This window comes from Nicotiana attenuata, chromosome 12, assembly GCF_001879085.1.
Source record: "Nicotiana attenuata strain UT chromosome 12, NIATTr2, whole genome shotgun sequence".
NCBI classification, from domain to species: Eukaryota; Viridiplantae; Streptophyta; class Magnoliopsida; order Solanales; family Solanaceae; genus Nicotiana; species Nicotiana attenuata.
This window is the reverse complement of record NC_032000.1, coordinates 33,391,265-33,405,728: the sequence shown is the minus strand read 5'-3', so window position 1 is coordinate 33,405,728 and position 14,464 is coordinate 33,391,265. Positions and strand designations below refer to the sequence as shown.

At 44.9% G+C, this 14,464-nt stretch overlaps 1 protein-coding gene across 1 annotated transcript; it reads left to right on the top strand.

Moving 5' to 3' along the window:
• On the top strand, positions 2,435-14,170 carry LOC109236015 (cytochrome f-like). The gene is made up of 2 exons (XM_019402250.1): positions 2,435-2,575; positions 13,886-14,170. Exons 1-2 carry the CDS (start codon positions 2,435-2,437, stop codon positions 14,168-14,170), a joined length of 426 nt encoding a protein of 141 aa, XP_019257795.1.

The window sequence follows — 14,464 nt, the reverse complement described above, 5'->3', positions numbered from 1 at the left end:
AGAGAAAGGCTTTGAAAATCTGATCCTGGAAGTTGGTTTATCTCATATTATTAGACTTTGAGTCTGGATTAGTCTGATTAGATGTAGATGTAATCACTGATGTAATTTTTTTATTCAAATTCTGCATTTTCACATAGAAATCATGTCTTTAGGATATTTACCCTTTAAAATTCTGCATCTCACATAGGAATCATGTTCATAGGATCATTACTTTCAAACTCTACATTTTCACATAGATACCATGTCTATAGGATATCTACTCTTTAAAATTCTACATCTCGCCTAGAAACCATGTTCATAGGGTTATCACTTTCAAAGCCTGCATTTTTCACATAGATACCATGCCCATAGATTTTCTACACTTTGTAATAATACCATGGCAATAAATCGATAATGAAACTCTGCATATTGTATAGTTAATATGCCTATAGGACTTCCTGCACTTTGCATATACATTTGTCATTAGGCAAGCCTGCTTATAGGAGTTAAAATAACTCATTACATATAGATGACCTGCCTATAAGATCTCTGCTCAAAATCAGTTACACCTAGAAAGCATGCCTATAAAAAACTATCAACTTAATCAGAATCGCCACTCGTTCCTAAGTTTAAAATCAGTGGCAATTTGTTTAACACTCGTAGAGCTTATAACTAATGACTTTTTGCAAACAGTTATTCCTCCGTCCCTGGATTAATAGATATCATGCCTATAGGCCCTGCTTAACATACAAATAGTTAGATAATTAATCAACTGTCAGTTTTCGACAACTACATCTAAGCAGGACTAATCTGGACTCCCTATCTGGGAAATATGTGGTAAATCAATTCTTCCTGCGCTAATTTTAATTAATCACCTAAGCAGTATGTGCAAGACATGCTAAACAATTTGTTTCTTTAAGTGAGGAGGCCTACTTGAGCCTTTAATTGTTCTTATTTTCCCATTAATTGCTTTATGTGTTTTGTTTGTCGCCCTAGAATTTTATCCTTTTAAAACCCCTGAAAAGCCAAGCTCCCTCCTTTTTAGGATTAGTAGTCCTAAACGCCTCCGGGACTGATAGGTGGGAAGGGTAATAACATGCAGTAGGTAACGATACGATTCCGTGCTTAAATACCTTAACGGGGTGGGAAGGGTAGACATGGAGATGATGATGACATGATAACACTATGCGTACGATTGATTACCGGTGTTGTGTGGATGATCCATGTGTTTTACAAACCTAGGACCCCCTTTCCTTTATGTGACTTTGTTTAATATCAATAAAATTCTGTCTTTTCAACTACCCAAAACCCCTCTTTAATTTTACTGCATTATTCCTTTTTCCCTAAATTTTTCTTCTTTGTTTATTCAATGTCTTGATTAATTTTCTGCATTTAAACCCTCCGTCAAACCAATTGTAGATCATTTAGACCTTGATTTCAACATGCTTGTTACGTACCTATTTGTAACCCTTATGTGTTTAGTTATTTGTATACGTATTTGCATTAAAGTCACAACATAGCATGGCCGGGAACCACACTAGTGGATCTTGAGGGGTGCCTAACACCTTCCCCTCAAGATAATTTCTAGCCCTTACCCGAACTCTGGTTTTCAAACTCAAAACTCTCAGTGTCCTAATGCACGTAATCATTAGGTGGCGGCTTTTCAATTCCAAAAGCCCAATTCCCACACGGGAATAGAGTTGTCTTCTCAAATGTCGTAAACCCGATTTCGCGAGAAAAAGGGGGCGTCGACAGCATGGCGACTCTGCTGAGGACTTCTTTAGGCTTTTAACATTACATGTTATTCGTGACTTTATTGCTTCTTTATTGATTTTATTTAATGTCTTTATCTCTCTTCTACTTCGAAACTGACTTGGCTTTTTTGTTTCTTTTTCTTTCTTTGACGCTTTCATTTACTGTTTTCCTCCAATACCGTTGTAATTTTCGAGCAATTATTGTAATCATTATGAACGTGAAAATACGTGACAATTTGTTTCATTTTTTGTAATTGCATCTTCAATATCATATTCCACTCGTGCCAAACAAATACCATAGCAACGCTTGATGAGTTGTTGCGCTCTTCCGATATTATTACCCCCTAATTTTGGCAAAGGCATATTTGCGGTAAAACCAGTCGATCAGCGGTGCAGTCGACGGTTCCGTGCCTTTCCCTCTTGAGTTGTCCGCTCAAGGGTACCGGTCTAGCACCTCATAGAAACCTTATTCTATTTAATTGTTCATGCATCACTGTCAAACCTAGTCGAGTCAGTTATGCTGTCCACATAATGACTCTTTAAGATAGCCTTTTCCAAAGTCGACTGGGTTCCCCTGGAACCCAAACGGACAACACCATTGTTCTGTGCATTTATTTGGAGAACTAAATGCCATTATGCTAATTATTGATTTAAATAGTCAAGTCCGGTGGGTTAAGGGACTAACACTTTGTTTTGCAGAAATGAGGCACGAAATCCCCAGATTCAGTGCCAATTGCCATTTAGCTAATAAGCCAGTGGAGATTGAGTTTCCACAAGCGGTACTTCCTGATACTTTATTTGAAGCAGTTGTTCGAATTCCTTATGATATGCAACTGAAACAGGTTCCTTCTAATGGCAAAAGGGGGGGTTGAACGTGGGGGCTGTTCTTATTTTACCGGAGGGGTTTGAATTAGCTCCTCCCGATCATATTTCTCCCGAGATGAAAGAAAAGATTGGCAATTTGTCTTTTTCAGAGCTATCACCCCAATAAAAAAAATATTCTTGTGATAGGCCCTGTCCCTGGTCAAAAATATATTGAAATAACCTTCCCTATTCTTTCCCTGGACCCTGAACCAATATTCACCCAAGGTTGCGAAGCTGGTGGAAAGACCTTCACTCTAGTGACCAGACTCTCATCCGCAAATATTTGGGTACTTACCTTCTCTTTTGGAAATCCAGCCTGAGAACAAAATCATAGAGGCTGCGACCTTATTCTGGGACAGTGATAGATCAGTGTTTCGATTTGGGGACCTTGAAATGACCCCATTGCTCGAAGAAATAGGTGGGTTAGCCGGTATTCCTTGGGAGACTCCGGGTTTGCTCATGCCAGAAAACCGCAAGGGTAGGGGTTTCTTCAAAATGATGGGGTTGAAGAGAAACTCAGATCTGACTTGTTTGAAGGACTCCTATATTCCTTTCGACTATCTGTACGAGAGGTACGGTCATAGCAAGTTCTACCGCACCTATTCAGATGAATTCGCCCTCACATCACTAGGGCATATCCACAAGAGGGTTTTCGTCTTTATGTTCTGCTTTTTGGGAATGATAGTATTTCCTATGAAGAAGGCTAGGATCCATACCAGACTAGCCATGGTCACCAAGACAATAATGGAAGGGATTGGAGGGCAGCCTTTCAGCATAGTGCCCATGATTGTTGCTGAAATCTACCGAGCTTTGGAGAACTGTCAATGAGGGGCCAGTCACTTTGAGGGTTGCAACTTACTACTCCAACTATGGCTTATAGAACATCTCCAAAGGGGTCAATACCGTCAAGAGCTTCTGCGAAGGCCGTGGAATGTTCATATAGCCTTTCACCATCCCAAGAGGATGAACTATATGCCTGACATGTTTGCTCAGCCGGGGGATGTTCGAGGATGGGTAGAGTTGTTTGAAAACTTGAAAGAAGACAAGGTGCAGTGGATGTTCGAATGGTTCCCCACTGGAGAGTTCATCATCCGCTCTCGGGACGCTCCATTTCTTATACTCATTGGTATGAGGGGAACTTATCCCTATGTCCCTCTTCGAGTCATAAGGCAGGCAAGGAGAAAGCAAGTCGTACCAAAGGTCGAAAAGATGAGTCATTTCATGGCTGATTTCCAAGACGACGATAGTCCATACAAATGTCAAGCTCAACACATGTGGAACAACAAGATCATCCTGGAAAAGGATTCCATAGAGCCTGACAGATATCATGCCGGTTACACCCCATACTATCCAGGTTGGCTAGAAGAGGATCACGCTGGGTTAGGACAGCCCGGGTCTGTTCGAGGTCACAGGGTCATCGACGAGAGGGCTGAAATACAGGTTAAATACAACCAGTTGCGCAAGAGGATCAGGGAGTGCAAGAGTGAACACCAGGAAATTCAAGAAGCAAATCAAAAGTTGATCGAGGAATGAAAGGATATGGTTGTCAACGCCAACAAGCGTCTAGGGCATTTGGAGCGAGGGTTGGTAGAGCTGGAAGGGAAATTCATCCGGAGGATCGAGAATTGCCAAAATGCTGAGGGAAATGAAGGAGGACATTTGGCTAGGGCTTATCTACTGTTGGGGCTGCGTGAGCTGGTGAAGCTGTTCGATGGAGCTAAAGATGCCGAATCTGGGGAAGGTCCTTCTGGGACCAAATAGTTAGGAGTCTCTTTTCCTTTTTGCTTTAAAATGTAATAAGGCCAATGGCTATTAGTGATATTTTTACTTTATGCAATCTTAGTGTCGTTTTGGGATTCGTCTTATTTTTATGAATAAAATGAGGCATTTAGCATTATAAGTTCTCCAAATTAACTTGTCGCTAGGCCTACCTCGGGCACAACGAGGCACCCGATTTAGGACACGATTCATATTCCTATACTACGTGTTTAAGTATTGCTATATTTTTTCTCGGAATCCATACTAACTTGTTACCTTTTTGTTTTTTCTTTTATTTTTATTCCCCTCCCCAAAAGGTTAGTTCGTGCACTCTCGCATCATCATCCTACTCCACAAGATCTAAGGGCCGTCCACCTCCTCCTCCTCCAAGTCCTATCAAAATCAATAACAAAGCAAAAATGGAGGACGTAAACAACATCAGAAAGGAGAACTCACTTGAGGTCTAAATCCCTAATTTCTACCCAAAAATCCCAATTCCACTATGAAAACTTTAGATTCTAGGTTAAAATCTCGTAAAATGAAGTGAAAGATTGAAAGAAACCAATTTAGAATCATTTACCTATGATTTGGAGAAGAAATGGTCTTTGGAAAATTAGCCTGTTGAATCACTTACCGTCCAAAAGTCATTTTGATCAGTTGTAGGTGTCGCATTTGCGACCTGGGGTTCGCAAATGCGAGCCCCACAAATGCGAATAACCTATCGCAAATGCGAAGGTCTCCCCATTCCTGCTTTCATCGCAAATGCGAAGAATGTCTCGCAAATGCGAGCCTGACCTTTCGCAATTGTGACCAATTGATCGCAATTGTGATTCCTGCCATTCCCAGACTCCCTATGCAAATGCGAAGGAAAGTTCGCAATTGCAAACACTGCTGGCCCAGCTTCTCCTCGCAAATGCGAGGATTAGCTTGCAAATACGGACCCCTCAGAGGTTGCAATTGCGATGCCTGGTCTCGCAAATGCGAGATCTGAGGCATGCAACCTGCTCAGTTACACCAGCAAATTTTTTCAAGTTCAAATCACTCCGTAGCCTATCCGAAAGTGACCCGAGCCCTCGGGGCTCCAAACCAAATATTCACACAAGTCCTAAAACATCATACGAACTTGCTCGTGCAATCAAATTGCCAAAATATCACCTAGAACTACGAATTTAGCACCAAATCAAATGAAATTCTCAAGAACACTTTGAAATTTCTATTTTCACAACCGGACGTCCGAATCACGTCAAATCGACTCCGTTTCTCACCAAATTTCACAGACATGTCTTAAATATTATGTTGAACATGTACCGAGCTTCGAAACCAAAATACAAACCCGATACCAACAAGATCAAACATCAATTCATTTGTATGCGGTAAAATCGGAGGGTCTAATTTTCGGCTATTACGATGCTTCGTATGCAAGCTTTCCAAAGGCTCGAGACAACGGTCGAGATTTACACCCGAGGGGCCATCGATGCCCAACCTCGACACAGTACAAGCCGGCAGTTATGATAGAAAAGTGGGAAGTTCCCTAGGCGTACGACTAGAGCTGATAAAGTCTAGTAGACTAGTGGGAAGTTCTCTAACATATTCTCTTGTCCCATTACTTCCATTTATTGCTTACATTCATTGTGTTCCATTTATTGTTCTTCATTTATCGCTTATCATCGGCCATAAAGATCCGTCATTGAATTTATTATAACTGTTAGCCTCTCCATCGACTGCCTACGGCAAGGTATAGGGCTCGACCCCGAGGCCTTATAAACGGCAGCTCGAGCCCCCGCTTATCAGCCTATTGGTTCGGTTATCACCTTGTTTTCAAGCTCTTATCTCGTTTTCCAATCTCTCACTTAACATCTATTGCCTAAAACACTAGCATAAAAATAGATCACGTATTTTTAGAACCACAAAATCAAATCTAGTTGTAATTACCATTTTCAAGGTAAACAGTTTGGCGCCCACCGTGGGGATAAAAATAATAGTGATTATTTTCTTGCTGGTTTAACTACGTAACGCAAGTTATCTTTCGCACTTCTTCTTGTCCAAGATCTTTGATTTCGGGTCAAAATATCTAACTCCGTAAATGCACGTGAAAACATCAATCTTGAAGACCACGGATAAAATGGTGTTGACGTCCCAGGTGTTGGTGTGCCACCACATAACCCTGAGAATGCACCAGAATCAATTCCCATGGACGTAGTCTCGCGAATCGCTCAACACGTCGAAATAAGCTCCCACACCAACAGGAGCATACACCAAGAAGATAAACAAGAAGCTCATAAAACCCAGTTAGGGAAGAACGAGAGGTTAGCCTTCACGTTATTTTTGAAATGTTACAGGCACAACAGCTCGCGATCGCTCAGCTGCAAAGTCACCAGAAAACTCCCAGCACGGTAGCACCGAGGACGGATCCCCTAGCCGCGCAGGTACAAGAGAGGTCAAGCAATAACGGGTCGGCAGTCGTCCCCGCCATCGTAAAGATGCTCGAGGACCTCACAAAGAGGATCGAGTCGGGCGAGAAGAAGATAGAAGCCAACGACAAGAAGGTCGAGACCTACAATTCCAGGGTCGACCAGATTCCGAGCGCACCCCCGATCCTGAAAGGTGTGGATTCAAAGAAGTTCGTACAAAAGCCGTTCCCATAGGAAGCGGCTCGGAAACCCATTCCGAAGAAGTTCAGAATGCCAGACCTTCCGAAGTACAACGGAACCTCAGACCCCAATGAGCACGATACTTCTTACACTTGTGCAGTGAAGGGCAATGACCTAAAGGACGACGAGATCGAGTCCGTCCTACGGAAGAAGTTCGGAGAAATGCTTTCTAAAGGGGCAATGATGTGGTGTCACAACCTGGCCCTAAACTTGATAGATTCATTTGCCATGCTGGCAGATTCTTTCATAAAGGCACATGCTGGTGCCATCAAAGTAGCAACAAGGAAATCTGACGTCCTCAAGATCAAGCAAAGAGAGAATGAAATGCTGCGAGAGTTTGTATCTCGCTTTCAAATGGAACGAATGGAACTACCACTGGTCTCCGACGACTGGGTAGTGCAGGCCTTCGCTCAAGGTCTGAATGAATGAAGCTCAGTGGCTTCGAAACAGCTGAAACAGAACCTAGTAGAATACCCGATCGTGACTTGGTCGAACATCCACAACCGATACCAATCAAAGATCAGGGTCAAAGACGACCAACTAGGAGCCCGCTCGAGCTTGGCATATCCAAGCAGGCTTCTGGCGAAGGAGCCAAAGACAAACAAAGAAAGGTACCAGCCATACACTAAAGACAAGAGAAACGCCTCGGGGCGTGACATACCCCGGAATGATCAAAGAACGGGCCGAGGGCAGAACCCTCGGGGACTCGTTTGTAGAGCTGGGTTCGATAGACGCGCAGGGCCGGCGGAGGCACCCCACTTCTCAGAATACAACTTCAATGTCGATGTTTCGGACATCGTATTTGCCATCTGTAAAATTAGAGACACCGGGTGGCCAAGGCCTGTACAATTAGATCCTTCGCAAAGAAATCATAACTTGGTGTGTGAATTGCACAACACGCACAGCCACGGAACCGAATATTGCCATCAGCTCCGGGAAGAAGTAGCCCGACTACTGAGCAGAGGTTACCTCCGAGAATTCCTCAGCGACCGGGCCAAAAACCAGTTCCGGGAAAGAGAGGCGACCAAGAAGAACGAAACAAATGAGCCACAGCATGTCATCCACATGATCTTGGGAGGCATCGATGCCCCACAGGAACCCATGATCAGAAGAACAAAAATATCCATCACCATAGAAAAGCAAACTCGGGGTTACATACACGAGGATGCTCTCATATTCAGTGACGAGGACATCGAGACCTTGTCTTAACCCCATAACGATGCACTGGTAATCTCTTTCCTTGTAAATACATTTCAGATTAAATGAGTACTTGTGGAACCAGGTAGCTCGGCCAACATTATCAGGTCAAGGGTCGTAGAGCAGCTCGGGCTGCTTGACCAAATTGTGCCCGCCTCTCGAGTCCTCAACAGATTCAACATGGCGAGCGAAACAACAAAGGGGAAAATCACCCTCCCAGTCAACGTGGCCGGCACAACCCAAAATGCTAAATACCATGTCATCGAAGGAGACATGAGATACAATGCCTTGCTCGGAAGGCCATGGATACACTACATGAGAGCAGTAGCATCAACCCTTCATCAAATGATGAAGTTCCCAACAAAGGATGGGATAAAAACCATCTACGAGGAACAGCATGCGGAAAGAGAAATGTTCGCAGTACATGACATAGCGCCGACACCAATACCTCCACCTTCGAAAGAGCCAAAGGATAAGCAAATAGTGAAATAGCAAAAACAAGCTACACCCTCGGCTAAGTCCGATCGAACGAAGCAAAGGACCGTACCGTGTCCTCGTGACAAACGATCGAAACATATCAGGGGCCGAAGCGCCGTCAGCACTAAGGTATGATCGCCTCCGTTTGTCAATTACATCTTATACTAACCTAAGTGCAGGTATCCAATCGAAACAGCTGAAGCGCTCCCAACTCGAAGGCCTTAGGTTTCTAAAGCATGCGTTGCACTCTTTTCCTTCGATCGGTTTTTATCCTAAGAAGGGTTTTACCGGCAAGGTTTTCAATGAGGCAACATCTATATGCTACCTAAGGAAAACTCAACAAGTATTCAAGGCTTCTCTTGCAATCAACCTCGAATACTGGGGGGCATCCCCCCGGAAGATCACCTCCTCGGAGAAGCTAAGATATGCTGAACAGGGTCTCGATAAGAAAAACAATGTACCGGGCCAAACGGTCAAACGAACTGTGCCCGTATAGAATAACTGAGCCCTCAATAGCAAAGACATGTATACTTGTACCAAGCAATCAATGAATACTCTCAAAAACCATTTCGCGTTTCAAAGAAGCTTGGTATTTTTGCAAAAACAGCTCCTCTGTCAAAAACGTCCCGAACACTCGGGGACTGGCGCCAACAAATCGGAACAATGCGTCCCTCGGGTCGGAGCTCTGAACTCATAAGCCCTCAATGAGGCAACATTAAGATCACAAAACAACTCCAGAGCCAAAAACGTCCCGAACACTCGGGGACTGGCATCGAAAACTCAAGGCCATGTGACCTCCGGGTCGGAAACCCCGAAATCATAAGCCCTCAATGAGGTAGTACTAAGATTACAAGTAACGGCTCCCGAGCCAAAAAACCCTCGATGACTCGGGGACTGCCGCCAATCACCATCCCCATCGACTTATCAAAACCCGAGGCCACAAGACCACATGCGGACAGCCTCTGTCCCATAAGACCTATATAAGGCAACAACAATAATTATAAGACCTCAAAGGCATGTAAAGTCTGTAAGACCTCAAGCAAGGCATGAACCACACTTGTACCAAGTGACAATAATTGTAAGACCTCAAAGGCATGTAAAACTTGTAAGACCTTACTAAAGGCATAAACCCAATCCAAAAGTTAAGGCTATATATTGAACTTGTAAGACCCCTAAAAAGGCATACCCTTGATATAGACGCCGAAACTACTTCACTCGGCGACTCAAAGGCTCTGGCCAAATGCAATGACTACGGTCACAAGGCTGTACCAGCCAAACTAATGCGACTCGGGGACGCTCGACCGTCGCTAAAAGAATCACAGGCCTTCAATTACTTCGAAAATACTTCGAAAAAAACCGGTTAAACAGGCTACCCTCGACATAGGAAAAGGAGCTTCGACCACGTCAGCTCCTAATTACAGGCTTCGAGACACTCAGCCACCGAGCCAAACCTCCCTAAGTGCTCGATCATCGCCATACAAGTGACTCACAATCGAGGTTTTTATCAAACCGTCGAAGAGTCAGGCAAACACAATTCCAAAAATCCTTAACGAGGGAAAAATTAAGCCTATATAAAAGGTCGTACCAACCCAATGTATAAGAGCATTTGTCGCCAGCCCATACAAAAGGTCGTACCGACCAAAACTCGTAAGAGCCTAAGAGTCGGCTTTAAATTCAAAAACTTGAGGGTCAAATGAGATCGAGTCGAAAATCGACTCGGAGACTGAACCCAAAACTGTTAACTAAATATACCTAAGGGCAAAAGCATAAGAGCTCAAATGCCGGCTTATATTAAAAGGTCGTGCCGACCGAAGCGCATAAGAGCCTACGGGCCAGCCCAATGAGCCCCAGGGCCATACTATGGATCTAAGGATTACTTTCAAACCAAAGACAAATTCATCCGGCTAACAACCGACAAATATCAAGGCAAAAGAAATGCGTGAAAAACAAAAAATACCAGGCTTCCTTTTATACATGTATCCTAGGGAATACCAGCTTCATTTACAAAGTTCTCTGAGAACACTACATACAAAATCAGAAAAGGAAAGGCTTAATCTACGCCACCCCTCGAGGACTACGACCCGTCCGCCTGTTTCTCGCCATCCTCGGCATCGGACAGAAGGGACTTAGCGTCATGTTCAGTCGCCTTCTCCTGTCTCACCTCTTCCGAGAGGTCAAAACCCCTAACATTGATCTCCTCGAGGGTTTCCCTTCGAGAGTTGTACCGTGTATACTCCAAGCTCCTGCTCTCGCGTTCGAGAACCCTTCTCAGCTCATCTCGAGAATCGACAGCATCCTTCAAATAGACCGCCACTTTCTTATCAGCCTTAGTTTGGCTCATTACGGCTTCGACCCGGGCATCCACAACTTCGGCTTTTATCTTCAAAAGCTCGACCTCAAGCTCTGTAATCATATCCTTTTGGACCAAACTGTTCTAGCGGGCTAAGCGGAGTCGAACCTCGAGGTCGGAAGCTTTAGCCAGAGCGCCTTTTTACGCTATAGTACCTGTTCCTCAAGGTAGGTTTCGTAGTTCAGGCTTCGACTCGCCTCGCACAGCAAGCATGCCAACTCGTCTTCTCTCTCATCACAAAGAAGCCTGAGGGACTTCTCCCCATCCACGGCTTTTCGTAGCATGGCCTCACGACGAAGCAGCTCGGACATGAGCTTGTCAAAAGCCTATGAAAGAGAAACTCGACAAGAGAGTAAAAATTAGAAGACTATAAAATTAACACGGGCGGCAAAAAACTCACCTCAAAATCAGAGCCGCTGAGCTTCCTCGAAAGTTGAGTGCAAATCTACTAGTTCGGCTCCGTCTACCCCGGTAGAACCCCACCCAATGGGGACATGATCGCTCAGTGTATGCGGCTCCTGGTTTCGAACATCCCTCGAAGTACCTTCGAGGGGGGAAGACACATCCTCGCCGAGCCCCAGGCATGGACTCATCTTGCTGAAAGCACTGTCACCCTGTGCAAGCCCTTTTTCCTTATTATTATCGCTCCGTAGCCCAGAAGTTGGCGATCCTTCTCCCCCTCCAAGAGGGCACGGTCTTGCCCCGAAGGATTCCCCAATGCCTAGGGTGATGGGGTTAGTATGCGTAAAAAGAAAGTGCCCTTAAAGGAGCAAATCGTACAGCGCGTACCATGGTGTTTGGCCTCCCATCTGCCCTTAGACAAAACTCGCCACTTATGCTCATTATAAGTCGAGCGAGTCGCCAGTTTTCGAGCCTAGTCTGTCAGGTCGGGAACCTCGTACGGCGTCCATGAAATTGCTGCAGAAAGGGAAAGGAAGGCGCATTTACGGAACCTGCCTATGCCACAAGCAAAACTACGAAGGCCCAAGTATATACTTACGTATAAATTTCCATTCCTCAGGGAATGGCAGAAAGTCCGCAGGGATAATATTAACGGTCCGTACTCGGACGAATCTGCTCATCCACTCCCAATTTCCATCTTCTTCATCATCAACAACGAAAGGTGTGGTGGATCGGCATCGTAAGGTTAGCAGACCTCGATGGTGAAAAGCCGGTACAACCTAATAAGATGACTGAGCGTGAATTCAAGCCCTGCTTTCTCCGTAAAAAACCTCGTCATCAAAACTATCCGCCAAAATGACGGGTGAATCTGCGCCAAGGTAACCCAGTATTTTTGACAGAAGTCAAACACAACCCTATCAGGGGGGCCTAGCGTGAAGGGCTACGTGTATACGTTCAAAAACCCATCAGCATGATCCATGATGCTCTCTCCCAAAGTACCCGCAGTACTACCTTTTCCCCCCATCCACAGTCTTTCCTCACTGACTCAAGGTGCCCCTCTCCTACTAAAGAAACAAACTTCGAAACATACTCCCGATGACCCCAAGCATTTTGGTTCAAAAAGCCTTCAAGGGCAGAACTCCCCTCTCATCACCGAGCGGACCTTGGTGTGGCAGCCATAACTGTGGTTAAACTAGAAAATCCGAGCAAAGCCTTCAAAGTTGAAATAGTGAAAGCCTTAACACAGGAAAGGAAAGCTCTATAGAGAAGGATGACTACTCGGAATAGCAGAATCCTCGAAAGAAAAAATACAACTCTATATGTGGAGAAAGCAGCGACTATCCGCCTTCCTCCAAGGCCAATTAAAGACGCTAACTGAGACATTTCTCGCTTTGGGAAAATGTGCCAACGGAATTGCCTTGGTCATTTCGTAACCATGTCATACACTTGACGCCGCCATATGATGTTTTGGGGTCAGAGACCCCCGCATCAACCAAGCCTCGAGATGGTACCCGATCTCGAGGACCCCCGTCAAAAAGAAGATAGGCTCCGGGAAGCAATTGGCATCATTACAAGTCCCAAGATGGCACCCGATCTCGAGGACCTCCGTTAAAAAGAAGATAGGCTCCGGGAAGACATTTGCATCATTACAAGTCCCGAGATGGTACCCGATCTCGAGGACCTCCACCAAGAAGGGCATATGCTCCAAGGAGCCATTGACATCATCCTAAGCCTCGAGATGGTACTCGATCTCGAGGACCTTTCTCAAAAGAAGATAAGCTCTAAAAATCTACTAATATGGGCTTGGCCTCGAGGTACTATCTAAACCTAGGTAGGCCCCCATCCGAGATCTATCTGCAATGCCTTAAGGCTATCTACACTGAGTTCAAAACAAGCTTCCAGGTAGCCCGAGCTTGAGCGAAGCCCCGCTCGGGGACTGCTCCCGAAAGCCTTAAGGCTATCTTTATTCTCACAACTCCGAGTAAATCCCCCCGTCGAGGACTATCGCGGGGCCAAATGGACTAAGTCTCATATTAAAAGTTCGAAGCCCTACACTCCTTCAACTCGAAGTCGAGGATCCCGACGGCCCGAGTTTATTAATCCAATCCGGGCTCAGTCCAAGGAACAAGAAAGGGTTCTACGAGGAATCGTGTTAATAAATCAAAGGTCAGAAGAAACACTAGCACCTGGGCTCGATATTCGCACCGATTGATGGAATCATACAATCAGATTCTTCACAGATGCAGATAAAGATAAATGAAGCATAAATCAGAAGCAAATCGAAGAAACACCTTTTTCATTAATGAACGACGATTACAAAGCCCACGAGGGATCCTTACATGTGATTACAATAGCCCGTGAGGGGTCCTTACATAGAAACAAAGAAGCAAAAAAGTACATACAATGAAAGCCAAGAGTCTAATCTATTCTCGGGGGTGTATCCTCGGTGGCAGTATCTTCGAGCACCGTCTCCTCGGGAATCATATCTCCGGAAGCCTGATCTCGGCCGCCCACCAACGGCGTCTCGAAGGACGAGGAAGAAGCAGAGAAAGATGAAGAAAAAGCCGTACCTCGCCAAAGAGAAAAAGCTCCTACCAGGCCGAGAAAATTACAGCCTGGTGGAAGACTTGGTGGGCGTAGGCCTTGCCTACACAGCTACTTTGAGTCCACTTCTTGGAACATTGTGCCGTACAGGTTATGGTAGTGCCGCTTTATCCCATGGAAAGCGAAAAGGATGAAGTGCCATAACAGGCCGGAGTAGGGAGGTGAGCAGTGGAGTAAAGTCCGAATGCCCTTCTGAGCAGCGGTGTAGAATCCGAATATCTTCCTGAGGGGTAAGAAATCGGTATCCCTATTTCATCATCTCGAGCCAGCGACGACAACAGTACCAACATCAGCAATAACAACAAGAAGTTAGTGTGATCCCATTCGGAGGGAGATAGCTCCGAGAAAGAGGCATGGCATGACTTATGAAAATGTTGCCGTATGGCCTTATGGCCACAATTTTCAAACATAAGAAACACGGATGGATG

What these genes read in the sequence shown, in the direction of transcription:
- LOC109236015 (XM_019402250.1), top strand. Translation starts at nt 2,435, where the DNA reads ATGAGGCACGAAATCCCCAGATTCAGTGCCAATTGCCATTTAGCTAAT. An exon ending in ATGATATGCAACTGAAACAG is followed by an intron (nt 2,576 to 13,885) that starts GTTCCTTCTAAT and finishes CCTCGGTGGCAG; the next exon opens with TATCTTCGAGCACCGTCTCC.